This window comes from Oryctolagus cuniculus, chromosome 1 (genome assembly GCF_964237555.1).
Source record: "Oryctolagus cuniculus chromosome 1, mOryCun1.1, whole genome shotgun sequence".
Classification (NCBI taxonomy): Eukaryota; Metazoa; Chordata; class Mammalia; order Lagomorpha; family Leporidae; genus Oryctolagus; species Oryctolagus cuniculus.
In genome coordinates, this window is record NC_091432.1 from 117,561,048 (window position 1) to 117,588,217 (window position 27,170).

Here is a 27,170-nt window from a genome sequence, read left to right on the forward strand (position 1 = left end):
TGTTCTGCTAATTTGCGTGGAATTTCCTCTGCCATTTTCTACCTAACTCTTCCCTGACATTGGACTCTCTCCAAGGTTTTTTTTTTTTTTTTTTTTTTTTTTTACTATCTTCCCCTAGATAAGAGCAGTAATCTCCCTCCCTGTTCCAGCATCTTGGTTGTATCTTGTACATATATTTTTTCCAAAGTACAGTTTATGGATTACAATGGCTTCCCCCCTCCCCCATAATTTCCCTCCCACTCGCACCTGTCCCATCTCCCACTCCCTCTCCCATTCCATTCACATCAAGATTCATTTTCAATTATCTTCATATACAGAAGATTGATTTAGTATATATTAAGTAAAGATTTCATCAGTTTGCACCAACACAGAAACACAAAGTGTAAAATACTGTTTCAGTACTACTTATAGCATTACTTCACATTGGAAAACACATTAAGGACAGATCCCACATGAGAAGTAAGCACACAGTGACTCCTGTTGTTGACTTGAAAATTTGACACTCTTGTTTATGGCGTCAGTAATCTCCCTAGGCTCTAGTCATGAGTTGCCAAGGCTATGGAAGCCTTTTGAGTTCACCAACTTCGATCTTATTCAGACAAGGTCATAGTCAAAGTGGAAGTTCTCTCCTCCCTTCAGAGAAAGGTACCTCCTTCTTTGATGGCCCCGTTCTTTCCACTGGGATCTGACTCGCAGAGATCTTTCATTTAGTTCTTTTTTTTTTTCCAGAGTGTCTTGGCTTTCCATGCCTAAAATACTCTCATGGGCTCTTCAGCCATATCTGAATGCCTTAAGGGCTGATTCTGAGGCCAGAGTGCTATTTAGGACATCTGCCATTCTATGAGTCTGCTGTGTATCCTGCTTCCCATGTTGGCTCATCCTCTCCCTTTTTGATCCTATCAGTTAGTATTAGCAGACACTAGTCTTGTTTGTGTGATCCCTTTGACTCTTAGACCTATCAATGTGATCAACTGTGAATTGAAATGTATCACTTTAACTAGTGAGATGGCATTGGTACATGCCACCTTGATGGGATTGTATTGGAATCCCCTGGCACAATTCTAACTCAACCATTTGGGGCAAGTCCAATTGAGCATGTCCTAAATTGTACATCTCCTCCCTCTCTTATTCCCACTCTTATATTTAACAGGGATCACTTTTCAGTTAAAATTTAAACACCTAAGAATAATTGTGTGTTAATTACAGAGTTCAACCAATAGTACTAGAACAAAAAAAAATACTAAAATGGATAAAGTATTACATTGTACATCAACAGTCAGGACAAGGGCTAATCAAGTCACTGTTTCTCATAGTGTCCATTTCACTCCAACAGGTTTCCCCTTTGGTGCTAAGTTAGTTGTCACCAATCAGGGAGAACATATGATATTTGTCCCTTTGGGACTCTTGTGCATATATTTTATTATCTCAAAATACACACAAGGGTGTAGACAGAGTTATAAGTTTAGTTTAGTGACAATAATCTTGGAAATATAAATATACAGTTTTTTTCATATTAACACCCATCAACTTTTGAAAGCTGCTCTATGCATGAATTTCAATTTTTACCAAAATAAATTTTCAATTCTATTTTCCATAAATTTATTGAAATACCCTCATATATTGTATATATTTATGTCCACATACATATAAACATGGGTATGAATATATCAATGAATATTAATAAAGAATACATTCCTTATGAAGATATTTTTCTTCTTAAAAGTTTTGTCAGTGCATTTTTCACTTCCTGGTTCCTCAGACTATAAATCAGTGGATTCAGCATGGGAATTACCGTGGTGTAAAATACTGAGGACACCTTCTCCTGGACTAGTGAACTGCTAGGAGCAGGTTTGAGATACATGGACATGAGAGACCCATAAAACATAAGAACAGCCAGCAGGTGGGAACTGCAGGTGCTAAAGGCTTTGGACCTGCCATCTTTTGAGTGAATACGGAGGATGCTAGTGAGGATAAAAGCATAGGAAATGATGATTGTCAGGCTGGTGGTTACCATGTTAAATCCCCCAATGATGAAAATCAGAAGTTCATCTATGTAAGTGCTCGAACAAGAGAGTTTAATGAGGGGGACGATGTCACAGAAGTAATGTTTAATGATGTTTGGTCCACAGAAAGACAACCTTAATATACAGCCACCATGAATCATAGCATCAGTGAAACCTACTGAGAAGACAGCAGCCACCAGCAGAGAACAGACCCGCGGGGACATGATGCTGTTGTAGAGCAGTGGGCGACAGATGGCAACATAGCGATCGTAGGCCATGGCTGCCAGCATGTAGCATTCAGAAATGACAAAAATGCAGAAGAAAAACAGCTGAGCCATGCATCCAGAAAAGGAGATGGCTTTATCTCCATATAAAAACCCAGCCAGCATTTTGGGAGTGATGACAGAAGAATAGCAGAAATCTAAAAAAGATAAACTGCTGAGGAAATAGTACATGGGAGTGTGAAGTTGGGAGTGCAACCTAATAATGGCGACCATGCCAAGGTTTCCCACAGTGGTAACTACATAAATCCCTAGGAAGAGGTAGAAAAGGGGCAGCTGAAGCTCTGGTTGTTCAGTGAGGCCTGAAAGGAGAAAGACAGTCACTGTGGAATGGTTTCTCATAGCCTTTCTCATTCAGCCTCCTTTGATAATTCTGTGAAGATGAGAGGGAAAGAGCCACATTAGAGAGAATCCCACTTATCTCCAACTCCCCAGGGCCAAGATCTTTCTAATTATGAAACATTGACTTTGTATGATGAAAACCAAAAAGCAGCACCCAGAAAAACAGTCATTAAGAACATCTACCTTGCTTGTAGATTTTATGAACAATCAACACATGTTCCTATGCCCACCAGTCTCTCCAGTTCCTTCAGACAATGACAGTCTTTCACTCCAGAGTGAGAGGCAAGATTAATGCTGAAGACTAGACCCAGACCATGCTGGGGTCTGAAGCAAATCAGTTCAAGAGGTGTATAAAGAGGAGGCTGGGGGTGAAGATACTTTTGTTGATGACACAGTTACCTAGGCTGACCCCATCTCCAGAACTTCCTGTGAACAGGTCAGTTATGTCAAGGTTTCCAAGAGTGTTCCACAGAATTTTAGTTCTGAGGAGTTGCTAATAGGTATATGAAATAAGTGACCAAACATTGTATGATTTACACAGAGTTAACTTAACCAAAGGATGGCTCAGTCTTCCTAGAGGACTCCACAAGACAGTCTTTTCCAAACTTATTTGATAATAGATCTTCCCCACACTTATTTTGAAAACATACTGTACACTAGTGTGACTCAGAACACATTTCAGGAAATATTTGCATTTACGTGATCACTCTATTTTTCATCCAACTGTAAGTTGATGCCCAAGTGGCAGGTTTATTCTTCTTACACTTCAGCACATGTAGGTGTTGGTTAAGGGCAGACCTCCCCGAAGTGTTTCCATCTTCTGAATTTTTGGCCGTCCTATGGGATAAGCCTACCTCTCACCAAGCCACTGAGAATTTCTTGATGCTCAACTGCTGCCATATTGAAACGCCAAACACCCAGATATCTGTGTTCCTCATGGAGGCACCCAAACAGCACTTCCTGTCTACAAACACACCTCTCTTCAGGAGAGGGCAAAGATGTTGCACTTCTTTGACTTGCCTGATCTGGGATCTACCATGTCCTTAACTCTGAGAAATCTAACCATGGTTCTCTGAATGTTGAGCAGCTCACAAAGCCCCCTCCACCTCCTCACGTGTGTCCAGAGATTGTATGGGAATCTGCTCAGACATCTGAGTCAGCATTTTCTCTTGTTACTGAGTTCAGGATCTGCGTTACTCCTTGGCTTTTCAAGAGGTCACCTGAGTCATTTTGATCACAATCGTTATTGCTTTATTAGGACAAGGAAGTCTTCTTTGGCAACTTGAGCTCTGAGCAGGTTTCAAATTCCACAGAATATATATTTTTTTGGATCTGCTCTTCTGCCATCCTCAGGGATGGAGATGGGCAATCATCTGCAAAACAGTGTCCTGTTGCCCTGTGCCCATTACCAAAACACCAGAGTCTTCCTTTCCTGCCCTCTCGCATCAATTAGCATGCACAGGTACAGTGTAGTCACAGAGACTACACAAAAATATCAAGAGTGTTCAAGGGCACTCATGTACAGTTTTCTGTTTTTATCTCATGGGTTTTCCCATGCATTCCTTTAATCTATCCCAAATATCACAAACACAATGACCACTCCCAGAATGTATTTAATTTTCCCACATTCCCCTAATCCAACTGGGCATGCCATCAAAGAAACATGTCTTCCATGTTGCCTGTGGTCTTTGTTTTATTCCAGTGTCCTGTTTTCTGCTCTTCTTGGTTAGATCTCTCTTTCCAGTATTGCACTTCCCACAAACATTTTCGGCTCATGTCCTTGTTATCAGTGTGATCCAGAGGCCAGCAGCAACAGTACCCTTGGGGAACTTGTTAGATATGTGCAGCTCCAGGTCCTACCCTCATCCCCTACTGAATCAGGATCTGCATTTTAACAAGATCCCGACAGGGCTTGTGTACACATCAAAGTTTGAGAGGTAGTATGTTAGATTATTCCCTCTTGAAGCTGAAATTTTCTTTCTTGTTTTTTTTCCCTCCTCTAAACCTCTCCCTTTTTTATCTCTGTGCCAAAAACATTATATGATCACATTAAGCTCATCTCTTTAATTATCTTCTCAAGAAAAGCTCTCTTGAATAAAACATAGAAACTATATAATTTTATATATCACTATTTTTCCACCTGTATTTGAATGCTTCAGTTCTATAGCAGTGTAATAGTCACATTAAACAGCTTGTTACAAAAAATTCTATTATGCTGTTGTGTTTGTAGGAAGACGTGTTATACAAATCTGCCTTAATACACATAAAAATTGGAAATGGTAACCAGCATCTACTATATCTAATCAACTACTAATAACAGAGATGAAATTTTGTTAGATGGCATGTCTGAGTACCTTCTAAAATAAACGACTACCCTGACTCATGGGACTCATGTGTTGTTAGCAATTATCAAAAAAAAAATTTTAAGAGAAAGAAGGTAGGAGGCAGTGGGGGAGGAAGAGAGGAAATACAGTTGTATTCTTGGAGTCATATCTATAAAATTCATGAAATCTGTTCTCTATATATTAATATATTTTAAAATGTAATTTAGAATGCATAGTAAGATGGCTTTTAAACATTTTGGTATATGACACAATATTATTAAACATATAACAATTGAAGATATTTTTTGAAAGTAGAGTCTGCTTTGCATTGCACATTAGAAATATAACATGGCCACATGGACAACTTAAGGTTTCCTAGAAACTTATTTTTATAAAAGCAAAAACAACAGATAAAATCAATTTTAATAATGCAGACTGATTTGGTGTGGCCAAAATACTATCATTTCAATATGTAATCCATATAAAAATCTTAATGAAGTTTACATTCTTTTTTAAAAGTCCATAGTGTATTTTATACCTAACAACACAAAAGTCAAAGTAGCCACATTTCAAATGCTCAGTAGCCACCTGTGCCTGGAAGTTATATATTAGACAGCACAAGTCTAGAATACATACTGTTTTCTGAATCTGACTTGGCAAATCTTAATTGCCTCCCTTTCAAGAAAGAAACCATTAGTACAGAGATGGCAAAAAGAGCCCTAATCATGAGTCACAAGATTTAGTTCCAATTCCAGCTTTAAGGTTTACAGTGCAATATGTGACTCATTAGAGTCTCTCTGTGTGTCATGCTTTCACCCATAAAAAAATAATACTTGCTTCAAAATATCATGCAAATCAAGTAAGACAATGGCATCAACACACTTTGTGCATTGTCATGTCTGTGTAAATATGTTTAAAGCTGGCAATTTCACATATTAATTCACAGAATTAGCTCTAGTCTACTAAATGAGATCAGTGGTCAAAGCACAAATGAGGCTTAAATGGTTGCCCATGGCCTCTTTTGTCTACTCCTATGTCTTGGTAACCTGAAAACATGCAGAAACTTTTGGGCTCATATGTGGACAATCAGCAGTCGATTTTAGAATACGTTTTAATGGCCACACAAGATGAACACCGTAATTCCAAAACTCACTCTCTTCCTCCTGAAGATTGCAGGTGAGTTTCTCTTACCCTCCTCCCTGTAGAAATTAAGATGGATGAACTATAACTTCTTCCTTAACAGATAACAAGAAACTGTGACTTTCATTCCCAGTCTCAGTATTTAATATCTAGAAATATAAAGACCAGTAGTCCCAAGAGTTTCTTATCTCCTGAGGTTTGCAAGTTTGTGTATTTGTAAGAACTGTTCCCAAGCTAGCCTATCATTTGGGGCTTCTACAATAGATTAAGTCCACTGATAGAAAAATAAGCCTCTTTGGAAGCTCATTAGTTAGTCAAGCAAATGTATTTACTGCTGAATGAATGAAGAAACATATACCGTGTGTGGCACAATAAGGTTTGGGCTCATAGATCAAACATCTCAATCACTATCATCTTCAACAGTCAAGAGGATCTTCATGAAAGGGCAGATTTTGAACTTTGCTTTCGAAGTTGAAGATAATTCACTTAAACTGAGAAGATATAAAGGCATATTCAAGATTTAGATTCAGATATAAACAGAGGAACAAAGAAGTAGAAATAATTATGTGAAAAACTTTGATAGTGGCATAAAGGCAGTGGATTCAATTCAGTATTGACTAATTATGGAAGCAAATTGTGTCAGTGATGATTCGGAGCCCAGAATCCAGTCTGCAGGGAGGCTTCTCTTGGACGCCTGGTGGAATATACCTGGTGAGCTTTGGATGATCTGTTTGTGATGCTCTTGAAACACTACATTCACTTGAAAGTTCCAAATTTTCAGGGACAAACAAGTAGGTCCAGATGTGAGTTTGAGAAAAATTGTGACATTATTTCATATTACCTCAAAAATAATTATGCACTTGCACTGTTAAAGACAGTGTTTTGGAGACAGAGTAATGGCAGTTCATACTTTATTCATTCAACTATTTGGGAGCTTGTTGAGACAAGGAACAATTTCTCATCTATGACTGTTTTCCCTATTGACTTAGGACAATGGTTGGCATACAGTTGCTTTAATTCTTTTAGCATCCTCACCCTCATCAGGCATCTATTTCTATCAGAATGCTTCATTATTGCTTGTCTAGAAAATCATGATCTGAAAAGCTAAAGAAAATGGGCTTATGGGGAAAATTTTCATCTAGCAGATAACTCACAAAATGAGATGAATTCTATAACTAAATGAAACAAATCATAAATGATGAGGTCTGTGATATTAGAAGAGTAAAGAATATGGCACGATATTCTTTCTTATCCTTAAAGTCAAATACCATGCATAATCACATGTTATACTTATCCTTGAAGGTCCGTTGCATAGAAAGCTACTGGAGTCAAGTACAAAATGTCAAGCATAGTCAGGATACTTCTTACTAGCTTATTATATAATGAATGACCTTTGGTAAAATAATTATTTTATCAGCCTGTCATGATTATGTCCATTACTATCTCACCATTCAAGCAGTTTATTATGGAACTAAAATTTATTTATAATTTCCTACACAAATATCATATAAAATATAGTTGATTACAAAAAGCCAAATGAGCAAATATAATTCAAAGGCAAACAGAAATGTTCCGATTATCATTATTCTTCTTTGCTAAAACTGATAATCAAAGTTGGCTAAGTAATATCTTTGCAATTATGCCAGAAATTCCTCCCGAAGTATAAAGAGAACCCTTAGGCCAAAAATAAGAAAATCATAAAGTCAGGGAGGATGGAGAGGTGACTTTACTATTGTTGTTGTTGTTGCTATCTTTGTTTTGTATTTTTCAACCTTTTAATCCTCAGCTAGGGCCTTTGGGGGGTTTTAGTTGGGGTGCTAGGTTTGGGAAGAATAACATAACCCATTTGCCTCCTGCAATCACTCTCACTATCACCATCTTAAATGCTGCAGGCTCCACCAGTAAAGGATACCTCCACTGCTACCTTTGCCCTAACAGAGCCAAGGGCAGGTGAACTTGGTTGTGTTTTGCTACATGTTTTATTCAGGAAATACTAATGGTACGTCAGTGCCTCACCAAGTTTATATTAAAAGCAAATTTCTGGTTGCCAGTGTTGTAGGGTAGTAGGCTGTTTCCAAGTGTGGCTCCAACATCCCATGGGGTGCCACTTCATGTCCCGGCTGCTCCTCTTCTGTTCCAGCTCTCTGCTATTGCCTGGGAAAGCAGGAGATGATGGCCCAAGTGGTTGGGCCCTTGTATCCACATTGGGGATCCAGAAGAAGCTCCTGGCTCTTGCTCAGCTCAGGCTGTTGCAGTCATCTGGGGAGTGAACCAACACATGGAAGACCTTTCTCTCTCTGTCTCTCCCATTCTCTGTCTGTAACACCACCACTAATTTAACACTAACTGTACTTTTTTTTTTTTTTTGACAGGTAGAGTTATAGACAGTGAGAGAGAGAGAGAGAGAGAGACAGCGAGAGAGAAAGGTCTTCATTCCATCGGTTCACTCCCCAAACGGCTGCCATGGCCAGCACTGTGCCAATCCGAAGCCAGGAGCCAGGTGCTTCCTCCTGGTTTCCCACACGGGTACAGGGGCCCAAGCACCTGGTCCATCCTCCAATGCCTTCCCGGGCCACAGCAGAGAGCTGGACCAGAAAAGCAGCAACTGGGACTAGAACCCAGCACCCATATAGGATGCCCGTGCCGCAGATGGAGGATTAACCAAGTGAGTCATGGTGCGGGCCCCTGAATCTTTTATTTCTTATCTAACAACTTTGTGGTGGAGTCTTTGATGATTCCTATATATAAGATCATTTATGACCTGAAGTTGTGAAACTGCCAGAAGAAAACACAAGAGAAATGCTTCAGGACATTGCATTAGACAAGGATTAAAAAAAAAAAAGTCAGATTCCAAGAGCACAAGGAGTAAAGCTAGAAATAGATAAATGGCTGGAGCTGGCACTGTGGCACAGCAGGTTAAAGCCCTGGCCTGAAGCGCTGTCATCCCATATGGATGCTAGTTCTAGTTCCAGCTGCTCCTCTTCTGATCCAGCTCTCTACTATGGCCTGGGAAAGCAGTAGAAGATGGCCCAAGTCCTTGGGCCCCTGCACCCATGTGAAAGACCTGGAAGAAGCTCCTGACTCCTGGCTTTGGATTGGTGCAGCTCTGGCCATTGTGGCCATCTGGGGAGTGAACCAGCAGATGGAAGACCTCTCTGTCTCTACCTCTCTCTGTAACTCTGTCTTTCAAATAAATAAAATAAATCTTAAAAAAAAGAAATAGATAAATGATATTTTGTTAAATTAAAGAATATCTGCAAAACAAAGGAAACAGCAGAATGAAGAGCCAATTTACAGAATGGGAGAAAAAATTTCAAGCTTTACAACTGACAGAGACATAATAACCTGAAGTAAACAACTCAGTTGTAAACAATAATAATAATCTAATTTAAAAGTGAGCAGTAGACTTAATAGACATATCTCAAAGACATACAAATGTCCAACAAATAAATGGAAAAAAATGTTCAACATCACCAAATATCAGGGAAATGGGAATAAAATCACAGTGAGATATTATCTCACCCACTGTTAGATTGGCTATTATCAAAAAGACAAAAGGCAACAAGTACTGGAAAGGATATGGAAAAAAGGCAACCTTGTACAAGGTGGGTAGGAATGTAAATTAGTACAACCATTGTAGAAAACAGTATGGAAGTTCCTCAAATAATTAAAACTAGAACTACCTTAAGATTCAGCAAGCCCACTACTGGGTATATATCCAAGGGAAATGAAATCAAAGATATCTGTACTCCATGTCTATTGCAGTGTCACTCCCCCATTCGTGGAGGAACGACACTAGACCCTCTGTTGTTCTTTCGTCTGCTCGGCCCTTCCCGGGTTTGCTGCTGGTCCTTCCCGGGTTGGCTGCCGATCCTTCCACCTCCGTGGAAGGGCGGCTCCCCCTGCCACTTTCCCCACTTCCACGGGGGAGTGGCACACCGCTGGCCGGCTCTCTCAGGGGCTGCTCAGATGTTATCCAGATGTTCCCTTTAGATGTTCCTGGTGCATGTTGTCTCTCTCCTCCTTTATAGTCCTCTTCCACCAATCCCAACTCTGCTACCCACACACCGAGTGCGCTGCTCTCCTCTAATCAGGAGCAGGATCAGCTCCTGCAGGTTATTGGTCGAACTGGAGGCAGCTGTGTAAAAGTTGTTTACTCCTCTCCCAGCGCCATATTGTGGGAGAGCAGATGCATAGAATAAGTCTTAATTCCAGTAACTTAGTCTAGTCCGGGTTGCTCCCCACATTGCAGCACTATTCAAAATAGCCCCCAAAATGGAAACAACCTGTGTCCATCCACTGATGAATGCAGAAAATGTGGTACATATCTACTGGAGGATATCACTCAGCCATAGGATGAAATCTTGTGATTTCCAACAAGATGGGTGGAACTGGAGGCCACTATGTTGAATGAAAAAAGTCAAGCAAAGAAATACAAGTATCACATGATCTCACTCTTAGATGGAGCCTAAAAAACAGGGATTTCATAGACTTTAAAAGATAATGTAAGTTGCTAGTGGCTGTGGAAGAAAGGGGAAAGGAAGGCTAGGAAAGGTTGATTAATGGGTACCAAAAATCACAGCTAGAGGAGACTAAAATTTCTGGGGTTCTGCCACACAACAGGGTGGCTATAAGTAATGTTAATGTACTGCAGATTTCTCTATTAAGAAAAACTAGAAGATTTTGAATATTTTACCATAAAAATGTTAAATGTTTGGGGAAATAAACTTATCCTGATTGGTATGATGCAATACATCCACGTATTCACAATATCATATAGTACTCCACACCTATGTAGAATTTTCATATATCTGCTTTAAAAAGTTGGTAGAATGTTTTTAGACAGTTTACATAGATATACAGGTGATTCATGAAGAGACACCTCAAAAACCAAACATTCCCCAGATTTGTAACTCCTGAACTAATAAGTTCCTTGTGTTCCATCTCAGAAATACTGAGAATAGTGCAAAGGGCCCCAGAGAATAAGTAATACATCCAAACACTACTCACAGCATTTACAACATCCTTAGGCTAAGAGTGGGTTCACTGGATGAGATTTTCAAAGGTTAGCACGCTGGAAAACCATCCAGGGCACCTGCTAAGAATGGATTCTATGCCTGCCCCTTTAAGGAATCTCCAATATCAATAACATCTCAGTGGGTTATTCAGTTAAGAAAGTTCTGCACATCAGGGAATCCATCCTTAATACCAATCCCCAGTTCTCTGAAAGATATCCTGATGAATCAGAGAGCAGTGAAGTCAAGTGACTGGCAAATGCTCCTGAGTAGAAGTGTAGACATACACCATAAACAATGTTATGTAGATAGCTTTTGTCCATAAATGCCACCATCACCATCTTCAGTAGGACCCAACAGTCAGAGAGAAAACATTTCACTTTTGTTGTAAGTGCCTTCAGTGTGCCGCACACTCTGTCCCTTTCCTTTAAGGATGATGTCAAGGGGAACTGTTTTGGCTACAAGGAACAGGATATAGTATTGCCTTGGATACATGACCCTCCATGGGAACCAGACTACCTGCAAGGACCTCTCAACTCCAAGCAAAAGAGTATTTCTGGGGGCCAGTATTGTGGCACAGCAGGTCAAACCACTCATTTGAGTGCCACTTCGAGTTCCGACTATTCCACTTCCAGTCTAGCTCCCTGCTAATGAGCCTAGGAAGGTAACAGAAGATGGCCCCACTACTTGGGCCCCTGGCACTCACATGAGAGAACCAGATGGAGTTCCAGGTGCCTGGAATCAGCCTGGCCCAGTCCTGGCTGTTGCACTCACTTGAGGAGTGAACCAGTGGATGGGATATCTCTCTGTCTCTCTCTGTCTCTGCAACTCTGCATTTCAAATAAATAATAATTTTTAAAAAATGAGTATTTATGGTGGCATATAGGGAGGTCCTGGATACCATCTTTTCACCTTAAAGAAAAAAAAAAGTATTCAATTGAAAGTCCCAGAAACCACACAATTAAAGACTTGTCTACAAAATCTCAGCTCTGGGAGACAGAACCTCAGGAGTTCTTTGTAACTTATTAAGCTTTCTGACTTGCAATTATTGTTTGGATCACAGAGGCACCTAATCAGAATGCTAAGGAGACTACACTCTGATTTAGATTTATAACATTTCTAATTCTTCATGGTCTCCAGAGCTCATGCTATTTAGAAAAAGGTTTAATTGCCCCAGATGGGACTATGTTCAATTATTTACAGGTGAATTCTATAATATTATACTATTATATAGTAATGCTACATTACTATTTTTAGATACCTACAGGTGGGAAACATTTTTTTCACGTTCATACTACCTCAAATGGATTCCACTTTTTAAAAAGATGTCTCTGGGAGCCAGAACTGTGGCATAGTAGGTAAAGCCTCTGCCTGAAGTGCTGGCATCCCATATGGGCACGGGTTCCAGTCCCAGGTGCTCCACTTCCGATCCAGCTCTCTGCTATGGCCTGGGAAAGCAATAGAGGAGGGCCCAAGTCTTTAGGCCCCTGTACCCATGTGGGAGACCCGGAGGAAACTTCTGGCTCCTGGCTTCGGATTGGCACAGCTCTGGCCATTGAGGCCATCTGGGGAGTGAACCAGCGGATGGAACACCTCTCTCTCTCTCTCTCTCTCAGCCTCTCCTTCTCCCTCTGTGTAACTCTGACTTTCAAATAAATAAATGAATCTTTTAAAAGATCCCTTAGCCTTTCATGCTTATCTTTCATAAGGATAACATGATGCATGAGTCATGGTGTACTTTTCACTTGCAAACCCTGCAAATCTGATAGTTCAATATCTGAATGGAGCAGACATACAGAGAAAGAGAAAATATATATACTTTTTTGAGGTTCTCATTTTCAAAGTCTGTTCAGATCCTTTACCAGGATGGGTATTTGGTCTAATGGTTAACCTGCTGGTTAAGACACCTGCACCCCATGTCAGAGTACCTGAATTCCCTCTCAATTCCAGCTTTCTGCTTATGTGTACCCAGGGAAGCAGCAAGCAAGGAATCTGGCCTTTGGGTTCCTGCCATCCACATCTGAAACCTCGGTGAAAAAGGGATTTTTTGAAATTCATGCATATAAGGAATCTTCAAATAGTTCATGGGAAATGTTTATTATAAAACAATCTGTGCCGGCAACGCGGCTCAATAGGCTAATCCTCCGCCTGCGGCGCCGGCACACCAGGTTCTAGTCCTGGTTGGGGCGCCAGATTCTGTCCTGGTTGCCCCTCTTCCAGGCCAGCTCTCTGCTGTGGCCTGGGAGTACAGTGGAGGATGGGCCCTGCACCCCACGGGAGACCAGGAGAAGCACCTGGCTCCTGGCTTTGGATCAGCGCGGTGCGCCGGCTGCAGCGCACCTGCCACGGCAGCCATTGGAGGGTGAACCAGCGGCAAAAGGAAGACCTTTCTCTCTGTCTCTCTCTCTCACTGTCCACTCTGCCTGTCAAAAAATAAAAAAAACAATTAACAAATAAAAAATCTGTGCCTGGATTTCAAAATTCTGCCAAATTGAAAAACTTCCATGCCTATACGCACAACTGAAGCAGAGGAAAACTGAATCACAAGACCAACATAAATTAAATATGTGAAACTTGTATAACTTAAATAAAATTTTTTAAAAATTAAATAATTACAAACAGAAAAGAACACAACAGAGAAGAAGGTGTTTAGCCTAGCAGTTAAAATATTTTAACATATACTTTATTGAAAAACATAGATAACATGTTAAAAGACTCTATGGCATTAGCATGAAAATGTAAATTAACATCAAAATGATTTACAAGACATCTATTAGAAGAGCTTAAATTTAAATAGACTATTGATAAGTATGAATAAGGATAGAGCAATTGGACAACTCAAACATTGCTGTGGGGAATATCACATGGCACAGGCTCTTTATAACACAGGTCAGCACTCTTTGTAAACAAGTCAAGCATATAAATACCATGTACTCTCACTTCCAATTATTTACCCAAGTGAAATGAGGATTTAGGCTCAAAGGCTTGTACACTGAAGCAGTAATGCTAGTAAAACCAGTGCTGTCTTATCTGACGCACCACCTTAAACCTCAGATGCTGTTTTATGCTCTGGCCCCAAAGCCATCTTGTACAATAAACTTCTGTCCCAAGCCCAGCCTGGCTTACTAGAAGTCAGGTGACAAAATGGCCCAACCAGAAGCATCAGCTCCACCTGCACCCTAACGGGATTTGCTGCTCCCACTTGCTTACCTCTGCAAAGCTATAATAAGACCTATTTTTCCACACAGGCTCTCTCTCTTGCCCTCTCTCTCCAGCCTATCAGATCCCTTCCATCCCCCAGACAATAAACTTTTCCTTTAATTCCAGGATTTTGTGTGGTTTGTGGTAGTCTTTCACTTAAGATAGCCAAAAACTAGAAAAGGTCAAAATGTTCACTAAAATCCATGGATAAAAATTTTGGTAAAAATCATCCAATATAATTCTTTTCATAAATAAAAGAAGTTAACTACTAAGATACCTCATTACAAGACTGCATCCAGAAAGCATTGTACTATGTGAAAATAGACACTAAAGGCTACATTCTGCATGATTTTAATTTATATGATACTGTAGAAAAGACAAACCTATAACAAGGTCTCTTAATCAGCCCTTAAGGCATTCAGACCTGACTGAAAAGCCCATGAGAGTATTTCAGGCATGGAAAGCCAAAACACTCTGGCCAAAAAAAAAAAAAAAAAAACAACTAAATGAAAGATCTCCACGAGTGAGATTCCAGTGGAAAGAACAGGTCATCAAAGAAGGAGGTACCTTTCTCTGAAGGGAGGAAAGAACTTCCACTTTGACCATGGCCTTGTCTAAATATGATCAGAGTCGGTGAACTCAAAAGGCTTCCATAGCCTTGGCAACTCATGACAAGACCCTAGGTTGATTACTGATGCCATAAACAAGACTGTCAATTTGTTAAGTCAACAACAGGAGTCACTGTGCACTTACTCCTCATGTAGGATCTCTGTCCTTAAAGTGCTGTACATTGTAATTTAATGCTATAACTAGTACTGAAACAGTATTTTCCACTTTGTGTTTCTATGTGGGTGCAAACTGTTGAAATCCTTACTTAATATATACTAAACTGATATTCTGTATATAAAGAGAATTGAAAATGCATCTTGATGTGAATGGAATGGGAGAGGGAGTGGGAAAGGGGAGGGTTGCGGGTGGGAGGGAAGTTATGGGGGGGGAGCCATTGTAATCCATAAGCTGTACTTTGGAAATTTATATTTATTAAATAAAAGTTAAAAACAAAAAAAATAAAGAAAAAATAAAAAAATATCAAAAAAAAAAAAAAAAACCAAGCAAACAACCACAGAAAAAGAAAAAAAAAATAGATTGGCTTAAGTTTTATTTTTTTGTCTTTTTTTATTTAAGGAATTTATTACTACATTAGATTCTCAGCATCATAGCAAATGCATAATAATCATTACAACACAGTTTTCATCAATTCTGCTAATGTGCTATCAATAAAAAGAGAACAGATTCAATGTAGTTAGTAGATACAATCTAATAAAGATACTTACTCTTCCTTCCCTCCCTCACCCTTCCACTTCTTTCCTCTCTTCCTTCCTTCCTTTTTTAATTTTTGAGATAACATATTTTATTACACCTTATGGTCAAAGACTTAATGTTCCACTAGACTCTAATTCAGCAGGAATATAGGCAAGGGCTATAAACAATAATCAAATGAATTCTATGATTATTATACTCATATACGGTAAATTTTAAAATAATCACAAATCACTAAAACTACAATAGTATAGCATTTTTAACCATTGGTTTGATAAAGATATAAAACAAAGCTTAACAAAATTATATTTGCCTCAGTACTGATAAGCACAGGGATTTATTTCTGTTATTTGTTTTTGGTTTTAGGGTTTTTTTGTTTTTTTTTTTTTTCAACTTTAGCTCCCGCATTGAAGGGAGAATATGTGGTATTTCTCTTTCTGTGTCTGTCTTCATTCACTAACTCAACATGATTTCCTCCAGTAGCATCCATTTTGATACAAATAGTAGAGTTTCACACTTTTGTATTGCTGAATAATATCCCTGTGTGTGTGTGTGTGTGTGTACCACATTATCCATTCACCTGCTGATGTACACCTTGGATGATTCCATTTTGGCTATTGTGAACAGTGCTAGCTAGTATAACATGGTGGTGCAGGTATCTCTTTGATACACCATGCTCATGTCTTTGGGTATATAGTCAGTAGTGGGATTGCTGGATCATATGGAAAGTCTATTTCTACTTTTTAAAGAAATCTCTGTACTGTTTCCCACAGTGGTTACACTAATTTATAGTCCCACCAACAGTATGTAAGAGTTCCTCTTTCTCCATATCCTCACCAGAGTCTGTAGTTTCTGTCTTGTGGATAATAGCCATCTGACAAAGATGAGGTTAAGGACCTGCTCTCACAACCTGCAGTGTAACTGAGACCAGATTCTCGGGGACTGAAGATACACATCCTAGGAAGCACAACTTCACCTCAAAGTCACAGTTTTCCCAATGCAAACCACTGTAGACAAGACCACTGTATCACTTATAGACACAAATGACAAGATTTAGCAAAATAAAATAAAATAATCACTCAGAGGCTATACTTCTAGGCTTACCTGGAACAAAAGCCAAAGCAAAAAGATACCTCACATTCCATCTAAACCACAAACTCTTCTCCAGTAAAATCTACTCCATAAAGAAGAGACCACTACACTAGATGCACAGATGTTAACACAGGGAGATAAACATAGGAAGCTTAAAGAAGCAGGGTAATGTGGCACCTCCAAAAGAACACAACAGGGCTGGAACACATATTATAGCGAAACAGATAAGGCTGCTGCCTGCTATGCTGGCATCCCATATGGGCACCAGTTCATGTCCCAGACACTCCACTTCTGATCCAGCTCCCTGCTGATAACTGGAAAAAGCAATGGAGGATGGCCCAAGTGTTTGAGCCCCTGCCACCTACATGGGAGATCCACATGAAATTCCTGGCTCTTGGCTTTGGCCTGGCCCAAACCTGCCTGTTGTGGACATCTGGGGAGTGAACTAGCAAATAAAAGATATCTCCCTTTCTCTCTTTCTCTCTCCTTCTCTCACTGTAACTCTAATTTTCAATTAAATAGATAAAAATGATTTCAAAAATCAAAAGAACACAATAGTTCCCCAGTATTGGATCCTCTTCTGAAGGAAATGTATGAATTGCCAGAAATAGAATTCAAAACAATGTTTGAAAGGAAACTCAATGTGACGCAAGAGAATACATATAGACAGCTTAAAGAAATGAGGAAATCAATGATTGACATGAAAGAAAAGTTTGTTGAAACAGAAATCATTAAGAGGAATCACATAGAAATTTTAGAGATGATATCTACAATCAACAAAATGAAAAATATGATTGAGAGCTTTAACAACAGAATAGGCCAAGTGGAGGAAAGAATTTCTGACCTCAAAGACAAGACTTTTGAAATAACCCAACCAGGCAAAAATAAAGAAAAAAGAATTAAACAGAATGAAGAAAGTCTATATGAAACAGGGCTACCATTAAAACAAATATTCATAATATAAGGATTCTTGATGCAAAGAAAAGGAAAGAGGCATTGAGAACCCGCTAAATGAAATAATAGTTGAAAATTCCCCAGGTCTTGAAAGAGACATGGACATCCAGATACAGGAAGCTTAAAGGATCCCAAGCAGACTCAATTTTCTCCATGGCATATTATACTCAAATTGTCAGAAGTTAAGGACAGTGAGAGAAAAGCATCAAGTTACATAAAAAGGAAACCCAATTAGACTAAAACAGACTTGTCAGCAGAAACCCTACAGGCTAGAAAGAGCAGGATGATGTATTCAAGATCTTAAAAGAAAAGCACTTCCGACCAAGAATATTATATTCAGTGAAGCTATCCTTAAGAAGTGAAGGAGAAATAAAGCATTTCCCAGATGAGCAAAAAGAGAAAATTCACCACACCAGATCAGCCTCACCAGAAATTCTGAAGGGAGTCCTGCTTTAGAAGTAAACACCATGAAAACACATGACACTACCAAATTCACTAACAGAACAAATATAATCAGTAACTGATTAACAATATGATAGATGTTAGTTCTTATCAATACTAACCTCAAATGTAACTGGATTAAATTCTCCAGCTGAAAGATTTAGGTTAGCTGAATGAATAAAAAACCAAGATGTCATTTTTGAGATAACATATTTTAATACACATTATGGTCAAAGACTTAATGTTCCACTAAATAAAGAGTTCAACAAGTAAAAAAAATTTATATATAGGCAACAAATTTCAGGAAAAAGGCATTTAAATAAATAAAAAACTAGAGAAACACATAAAAGATACTCAGGAAAAGAAAGTATGAGCCATGAATTTTATAATAGCTAAGCAATTATTTATGATTGAAAACAGTATTGAGCATATAAGGTCTACATAACTTTGTACCAGTTTCCCTTTTCTAAAATATCTATTGGAGGATAAATGTCATGCTATGAATCACAACTCAATGTAATGGAAACTTCAGTAAGAAAATAAGTTGTAAGGACTGAAGACATTCTTGGGTGGCTCTACAACTGAAACAAAAGGTCAGTGGAAAGGCAGAAATGAAATTCATATTCACACAAACTGAACACAACAGAATCTTTAATATGGGAAGAGAGTAAGTAAAATTGAATCTCACTTATTACTTTGTAAGATCAAAGGAAATCACTTAAAGCTTTCCAACAAAATACCAAAAAATAACTATTAAGTGTAGTTAAGTAAATCTGACGAAAATTCTATGTCTTAAAGAAGAAATGAAAGTTTGAATGAATATTAAAATTCTCTTACTGTAGTTAATAATTAAAAATAAATAAACATTAGAAATAAAAAGCTAAACGAAATAAAAGTAGTAGAATAATGAAAGGCTAGATTAAAGCTATGTCTCCCTAAACACCAAAAACATTTTATAAGAAGCACAAATATCACATAATTAATATTATATGCATTAATCAAATATATTAGTCAAAATAATATACACATTAATCAAATATATATATATTAAATATACCTCATAAAATGAATATACAAAATGGCCTAATGAACTGACTCCAAATGTTGAATGCATGTGGGCCTAAGCTGCATATCTTGTTTGAGAATTGGAAAGGACCTTACAGAACATTTTTCCCAACAGCTACAGAATACACATTCTTCTCATCAGCACATGAAGCAAAATTCAATTTTACACTGCAGACAAGAAAATATGCTCACATAGAAAAGCTAAAAATAAGAATAAACTAGATGTTCAAGAAAATGCAAAAAAAAAAAGGAAATCAACAGTCACAATGTTAATTCCAAACAAAATAGAACCAGTTCCAAGAATTACTAAAGAGACAATAACAAATAATGATGAAAGCTTTCATTCACAACAAATATATGAAACGTTTACAAATACTATTTAACAACTAACATGGCAGTAATTTTTGTATAGCAGAGACTATTGGGTAGATAAAGATCATAGCCATAATATTAAGATATCATTAATGCAACTTTCTGAGTTCAAAATGAAGTAGACCTAAAATAATTTACCCTGACTTGATCAGCCCACATTATGTGTTTGGCAATGTCATAGTATAGCTCAAAAATTTGTAAAACTATTCCTAATTTTTTAAATTCTTTTTAATATTTAAAGAGACAAAAATGTTAACCCATCTGATATGATCTTTACACATTGAATATATTATTAAATTATCACTTTATACTCTGGAAATATATGCAGTTAAAATAATAATTAAAAAGTAAAATTATGGCCAGCACCGCGGCTCAATAGGCTAATCCTCCACCTTGCAGCGCAGGCACACCGGGTTCTAGTCCCCGTCAGGGCACCGAATTCTGTCCCGGTTGCCCCTCTTCCAGGCCAGCTCTCTGCTATGGCCCGGGAGGGCAGTGGAGGATGGCCCAAGTCCTTGGGCCCTGCACCCCATGGGAGACCAGGAGAAGCACCTGGCTCCTGGCTTCAGATCAGCGCGGTACACCGGCCACAGCGCACCAGCCGTGGCGGCCACTGGAGGGTGAACCAACGGCAAAGGAAGACCTTTCTCTCTGTCTCTCTCTCTCTCACTGTCCGCTCTGCCTGTCAAAAAAAAAAAAAAAAAAAAAAAAAGAAAGAAAAAGTAAAATTATGATATAGAAGACCTAACTAAATTTAATGAAAAAAAGATATTATGAATGTACATCAAATTTAAATCTCAGTATCAGAGAACACCTTCTTTTCAAGTGTGTAGAATGCTCCTAAAACATAACTGTTACTCCAAGTATAAAAGAAGTTCTCAGAATTTTTTAAAAGTATCCACAATGCAAATAATGTTCTTAAAATACAAAGCAATAACAGTAGAAATTAATAGCAAAAAATTCCTTCCTAGTGCAAATTAAAAATATGCATTTTAGGGGCCAGTGTTGTGGCACAATAGGTTAAGCCGTTGTTTGCAAAGCTTGCATCCCATATCAGAATCCCACCTACTCTACTTCCAAGGCAGTAGAAGATGACCCAAGAACATGGGCCCCTGCCACCCATGTAGAAGACCATGATGGATTTCCAGATTGCTGGCTTCAGCCTAGCCCAGACCTATTATGGTCATTTGGGGAGTGAACCAATAGGAGGAAAATTCGCTCCCTTCCAACACCACCTCTTGTGATTTTTCAAATAAGTCAATCAATAAATATGTATATTAAAATATATTTTAAAAAAAGGCCAGCACTGCGGCTCACTAGGCTAATCCTCCACCTGAGGCGCCAGCACTCCAAGTTCTAGTCCCGGTTGGGGAGCCGGATTCTGTCTTGATTGCTCCTCTTCCAGTCCAGCTCTCTGTTGTGGCCCAGGAAGGCAGTGGAGGATGGCCCAAGTGCTTGAGCCCTGCACCCGCATGGGAAACCAGGTAGAAGCACCTGGCTCCTGGTTTCAGATCAGCGCGGTGCGCCGGCCGCAGTGGCCATTGAGGGGTGAAACAACGGAAGGAAGACCTTTCTCTCTGTCTCTCCCTCTCACTGTCTATAACTCTACCTCTCAAATTCAAAAAAAATCTTTAAAAAAAATAATGGGGGAAGTATTGTTTTAATTAAGTGAGGAAAGGGGGGGGAACTAGTTTTGCCATTCTCATTTGACTTTGTAATGCAAATGTCTAACAAAAAAGAAACAAGTGAAAACAATCAGAGATCTAAGAATTATAAAGAATGAAGTAAAATGGTGTCATTTCTGAGAACATATGAAAATAAAACTTGAAACCCAATGATAATAGATAATACCATAAAAGAACAATAATAAGGGCATGCAATAGGAGAATGGTATAAAAATGAACATCTCAAGTCAATAGACTTTTATACACAAATAATAGAGAATACAAAAACACAGTGGATGTGAAGATCTATTCAAATGACACCCATAACGAGAGATCAACACATTACTTCACAGTCATTTTCCAGCAGATTTAAACATAAGCAATGACATAAATGGAGAAAATCAATAAACAAAGTGCTTTGTAAAATGTTGCATTATAAAGACCATTATTTGCATAAACATTTTACTTTTTTAATCCATGAAATACTCAAAATTTGTCATGTGTTTGGCTACCAGGGAAGCTTTAACATTCAAACAGTACATTGTTTCAGGGTACATTCTTATTACAATCCATTTTAACAAAGGAAAAGAATTAGAAAAAATAGCAAACTGAAACCCATAGCTTCTGGTAATGAAGAATCCATGGTGAAATAAAAGCTAAAATTTTAAATGATCTAATATGAAACAAAAGGGGGGGATGCATATGAAATGTATGAGACACAAGCAAACTTCCTGCCTAAAGAACAATAGATAAATCTAGTCTAAGTGCTGGTGCTGTGGTCTGGATATGGGTTTGGGTGCTTCCCAGAGGCTGATGATGAAAGGTTTGGTCCCAGGATGGTGTTCCTGAGAAGTGGTGGAACTTCTGAGAGAGAGGACATAGTAGGAGGTCCTTTGGTGATAAGCAGGATGCCCTGGGAGGGGACTGTAGGCCCCTCTCTCTCTCTCACTCTGAATCTCTGGTGACAAACTCTTCCATACACGTGCACTTCTATTGTAATCTACTGCCACCCCACTCTCACTAGAGACCAGGTCAATGGGACTCAACTCATCTGTACATTGAACCTCCAAACCATGAGCTAAATAAACCTTTTCTCTTGTGACATTAACTGCCTCCAATGTTTTGTGATAATGATGAAACAGTTCATCTGAAATGTTAAAGAATAAAATTATTTTAAGCAGTTTAGAAGATAAAAGCAAAAAAAAAAATTCTAGAAGAGAAAAAAAACTAATCAATACAAAAGCTTGAAGTAGGGGCTGGCATTGTGGTTCAGTGGGTTAAGCCCTGGCTTTTAACACTTACAGCCCAGCTGCTCCACTTTGGATCCAGTTCCCTGCTAATGCACCTGAGAAAGCAGTGGAAAATCACCAGATATTTGGGCCTCTACTACCTATGGAGGGGATCCAAATGGAGTTCCTGGCTTCTTGATTGAGCCTGGCCCAGCCCTACCAATTATGTCCATGTGGGTAGCGAATCAACAGATGGACAAACTCCCTCTGCTTCTCCCTCTGTCTACGTCTATGTCTGTCACTCTGCCTTTCAAATAAATAAACAAACCTTTTTTTAAAGTCTTTAAAATAGCAAAATATTGTATTAAAAATCTTATTTCCAATTGGGTAAATATATAAGTAAAAAGATTTTTGAAAAGACTGATAAAACTACTAACCCTCTAATAACTAGAATAAGAAGAGAGAAAGCAAATGATATATTGTCCCCCTGCCACTACCACAAAAAAGTCAATCTTTATCTTTAAGGATATTAAAATATGAAATTATGTCTGGTATTTGTTGCAGAATAATTCAGGTTACAGTCACTGAAGCAAGATTAAAGATTCATAAATATTCATCATACTATTCTCAGCTTTTTCCAATTACACAATTTCCCTTGAAGCTACCATTCCACCTTTTTTTTTGTTGTTATTTGAATAAAAGTACCTGTTTCAAAAGAAACTGCCTCTACTTCTACATCCACTTCTCCCATCATTCTACCAGATTGCCAAACTCAGCAGCCTATGTTCATTTTGCACCTAATTTGATTTCTCTGCAGCATTCGAAAACACTGGTCAATCCCTTTTCAAAATGAGCCTCACAGTTACTGGAAGTAACTGGTTAGATGGAAGGTATACCTGGTTTTTCCAGTACTCTAGGCCCAAGGGTCAAGGGTCAAACATAAATAATTCCATGACAGTTAGCAGCCTTGAGAGCAGGCTGGTCTCACTGCAGTGCTGCAGGGTGGAAGTTATCTTCTCTGTTCCACAAGATACTTCAGCTTCTGCCATTGCCAATGCCTCAGCAGTCACCAAAACCCCAGATTTTGCCCTTCCTCCTGTGACTAATCAAATCAGAGAAGTCTATGAAATAACCGCGCAGTCTCAGCTAGAAATCCCACTCACAATGGTGTATATATCAAGCAGAAATATGCAGGCCATCAACATGCTCTCCTCCTCCTGGGCCACAGTCTTGTTGACAATAGGAATCATTGTGGATGAATGGGTGGAGCTGATCCCCAAAAGACAAACGATCAAGGTGAACCACAGTCCATGGATGACATGCTGCATTACTACTTGGCCAGAAGGTCAGAACTACCCTCTGGGAAGAAATGAGTGGTGAGGAAGGGTTCATCATTGCTTTAGTTTCCTGCACCTCACCAGCTTTTCCATTCTTCTATGGCACAACTTTCTCAAGCGGCAGTGTGTCCATTTCCAGAAACAACACAGGCAAGGCAGACTCCACAATCCACCATTTGCATGTTTGAGAGAAAAGTTCAGAAGCTTACCTATTTATCTGCTAGGCAACTGAGAAACGTTGGCAGTAGGAGTGGGGGTGAGGGCAGCGTAAAGCACAACTTGAGTGTGCGGAGTGTGAAAGGAAGGGAACTGGCAAGGAGGAAAAATAGGTTGCGTTGCCTCTGAAAGAAGGCAGGGTGAATTGGAGTATTTAACAAGAAATGAGTTCTGAGAAAATAATAGGAGAGAAAGAGGCTTACAGATACCAAGACAGGAAGCAGTTCTGGGTTCCTCTCATTCAGCTGAAGGGCCCTGCCCCTTTATGCTGCCTCTCTTGCTTTATTTGTTACTTAGTCAAATCTTCACTCTGTTCCCATTTCCACCTAGTGATTTCCCAGCCCCTTGCCTCACTACAGCTCTGCTTCCCAACAGGTGAGCTGGAAAGAATCCGGATGATGATGGTTGCAGTCCTCGGCATTTCCTTCTCCCTTAACTTGATCCTGGGTCTGGAATTCACCTATGTGATTCCTCAGAACATATATATACACCTCCTCACTGCCACCGAAGGTCTCCTCTCAGGTAACTTCCGAGCTCCTCTAACACAGGTGGGAGGTGTGACGGGTTTATGGGTCCAAGCTGCAGCCTCTAGCTAACTGACCTTCCCAGTTCTCTCGGTCAGACCTACATACAGCTTCTGAGTTAGGTCTATCACCAAAGCCAGGTCAAAGACACAGCCAATCAGAGTGAAACCTGGGAGGTCACGTGTATCTTGGGGGAATTAACTGAGCAAAAGAAAGTTCCTGAAAAAGGACTCTTTTTTTCCTCCTGTCTGGACATTAGGTATCCTTCTGGTCTGTGCACTCCTACTATATCACCAAAAGCTAAGTCAAGGTGAATCCGTGTACTTCACTAGATACAAGATCTCCCTGGCCACTTTCATTGCCTACTTAAACGTTTTCTTCTTTTTTGTCACTGGTGAGTGTCTGCAGGGTCTATGAAGGGTGATAAGAACCAATGCAGCCAAGATAGAGAAGAAGGTGAAAGGGTGGGACAGGGAAATGAAAAAAAAAAAAAATTCTACCCCTGCATTTTGACAGGCTAAAGCTCACCTTGATCCATTCTGCAGGACAGTTCCTATAGGGAGAGAGCTGGAGATCGGGCCTGTGTGAAGAGTGTCTTCTGTCTTTCACACCTTTTCCACCTTTAGGCAGAGATGACCACCACGGTCTCAGTCAAAGAGCACGGCTGGGACAGAATGCTCAATTATAGAGAGGGGCAAGGGACTGCGGAAGTAGAGTAAAGTGCCAAGCCTGCTTGAGGACAGGGAAAAGCAACAGCTGATGCTAAAGGGGCACCTACCAAAACCAGAAACCTTCATTCTTAATAAGTCTTTAAATTTTCATTTGCAATTGCACTTCCTAACCCGGAAAAAGACATCTCTTCCCTCAAAAAAAGTGTTTAAGCTACTGTGCATATAATTCCAGTCTCCTCCACTAAACCATTCCCCTCCCAGATGGAATAGGGTAGTTGGCTGGGACTCACTGGGCTTTGGGTCAGGGCCTTCTGCCAACATGGAGGGAAGTGTGCCTAGGACTCTCCATTGTTCCTTCATCCCACTCCCTGGTTTCTCATTTCCCTAGGAATCATCTCTCTCATACAGTGCAAGCAGTCCATAAATTGCAGCACCTGGCTGCACCTCACTACTCCTGCCAAGGAACGTGAGAATACACAGCTACCTAAGACTTCTGTCCAGGTGACGTCATTACCAGAAAACACCATAATGCCTCGCAGCATTGTCCGCAAGCACTCCTCCATGAGCTCGAAGGAAGATATTCCAAGCAAATCGCAAGTCCAGACGCGTCGTGTGACCTGGGCTTTATGATTGGACAGTGGGTACCTTTCAGTACATGCCCATCTTTATACAACTGCTTTGTGACTGTGTGCCATGTGGTCTCCAACCCTCTGCCCGCATTTGGCTTTGTGTTAATGACTGTGAATGGTTTGGAGACCTGTGAAAAGATCCAGATGATGGCTTTCTTTTTTATCCTGACATGTTGAATAAATAGTTTCTTCTACAATATTTGTTGCCAGTGTAATAAATATTTCCATGTAAATAAGACTTGCTGTATTCTTAACTGTGTATACCACAAAGATTAAAATACCTTTTATCATGACATGTTTCAAATATACAGAATACAAGACAATATGACAAACACCTATATACACATCCCTGAACTGTATAAATGTTAAAATTTCCTCTAGAAAATTTTCAACTAAATTTAGAGATGGAGGGGCAGGAGTTTAATCTAAGCTGCCAGTTGGGATATCTACATCCCACATGACAGTGCCTGACTTCAAATCCTGGCTCTGCTCCCAATTCCAGCTTCCTGCTAATGCACACCCTGTAAGCAGCAGATCTTGGCTCAAGTAAATGAGTCCTATCCACCCACGTGGGAGACCTGGACTGGGTTCTGGGCCCCCAGCTTTGGCCTGGCCCAGCCCCCATCACCGCAGACATCTGGGGAGTGAACCAGCAGATGGGAACTCTGTATGTACCTCTGCCTGTCTCTTTCTCTACTCCCTCTCTCCCTCTCCCTGTCTCTCAAATAATAATAATAAATATATCAATACAAAAAATAAATAGGTATAATTAATTTTCCTCTAACCTCTTCCTAATCTCATTCATCTCCTTTTTTTTAACATTTATTTTGTTTATTTGAAAGGCAGAGTGCATGATTAAGACACATCAAGTTCAATTCCAGATTCTACCTTCAATTCCAGCTGTCTGGGAGGCAGCAGATAATGGCTTAAATACCTGGGTCCCTGCTACCCATATGGGAGATTTGGATTGAATTCCAGGCTCCTGGAATTGGCTGTTGCTAACATTTGAGAAGTAAGCCAGCTGGAGGTGTCTCTCTCTCCTCTCTCTCTCTCTCTCTCTCTCCCTTTCAAATACAATGAAAATTAAAAATAATTTTAAATACATTAAGAAATAAGTTAGTTCTTTGCTTTTAAATTATTGCTAACTGTGTGGTGATACATGGTTACAACAAAGTAGAAACAAACCCTGTTCAGAAAATCTTATGTCTTCAGAAGATTAAAACTTATCTCACATGAGAATACAGGTAACTGCAGCAGCAACAGAACAAGAAGCAGTAAGGCATTTTACCAAGGAGAAAACAGTACAAGAAAAGATGCAATAATAAAGAGGCCATATGTCCGTTAGATTAT

The 27,170-nt window shown here is 39.4% G+C and overlaps 2 protein-coding genes across 5 annotated transcripts; one reads left to right on the plus strand and one right to left on the minus strand.

The window, feature by feature from the left end:
- Positions 1–265: 265 nt before the first annotated feature.
- LOC100345989 (olfactory receptor 8D4) lies at positions 266–25,585 on the minus strand. 2 transcript variants are annotated; one of them, XM_070047833.1, is made up of 2 exons: positions 23,149–25,585; positions 266–8,349 (listed from the first exon to the last, which is right to left on the minus strand). In XM_070047833.1, exon 2 carries the CDS (start codon positions 2,636–2,638, stop codon positions 1,697–1,699), a length of 942 nt encoding a protein of 313 aa, XP_069903934.1. In that variant the 5' UTR covers positions 2,639–8,349; positions 23,149–25,585; the 3' UTR covers positions 266–1,696. The 2 variants fall into 2 exon arrangements, with proteins under 2 accessions (XP_069903934.1, XP_051675093.2); XM_051819133.2 differs by lacking the exon at positions 23,149–25,585 and having other exon boundaries at positions 266–6,581; positions 8,107–15,370.
- Positions 23,386–26,016, plus strand: LOC100344284 (transmembrane protein 225). Of its 3 annotated transcripts, none has more exons than XM_051818942.2 (4): positions 23,386–23,788; positions 24,372–24,518; positions 24,780–24,914; positions 25,147–25,571. In XM_051818942.2, exons 1-4 carry the CDS (start codon positions 23,395–23,397, stop codon positions 25,206–25,208), a joined length of 738 nt encoding a protein of 245 aa, XP_051674902.2. In that variant the 5' UTR covers positions 23,386–23,394; the 3' UTR covers positions 25,209–25,571. The 3 variants fall into 3 exon arrangements, with proteins under 3 accessions (XP_051674902.2, XP_008258227.3, XP_002708365.3); XM_002708319.5 differs by lacking the exon at positions 25,147–25,571 and adding an exon at positions 25,580–26,016 and having other exon boundaries at positions 23,387–23,788; XM_008260005.4 differs by lacking the exons at positions 24,780–24,914; positions 25,147–25,571 and adding an exon at positions 25,580–26,016.
- The last annotated feature ends 1,154 nt before the right edge of the window (positions 26,017–27,170 follow it).

Bases quoted from the DNA above. Each gene is read 5' to 3' on its own strand.
- LOC100345989 (XM_070047833.1), bottom strand. From the start codon at position 2,638: ATGAGAAAGGCTATGAGAAACCATTCCACAGTGACTGTCTTTCTCCTT.
- LOC100344284 (XM_002708319.5), top strand. From the start codon at position 23,395: ATGACAGTTAGCAGCCTTGAGAGCAGGCTGGTCTCACTGCAGTGCTGC. The intron at 24,519-24,779 runs GTAACTTCCGAG...TCTGGACATTAG, and splicing joins CACCGAAGGTCTCCTCTCAG to GTATCCTTCTGGTCTGTGCA. The intron at 24,915-25,579 runs GTGAGTGTCTGC...TCATTTCCCTAG, and splicing joins TTTCTTCTTTTTTGTCACTG to GAATCATCTCTCTCATACAG.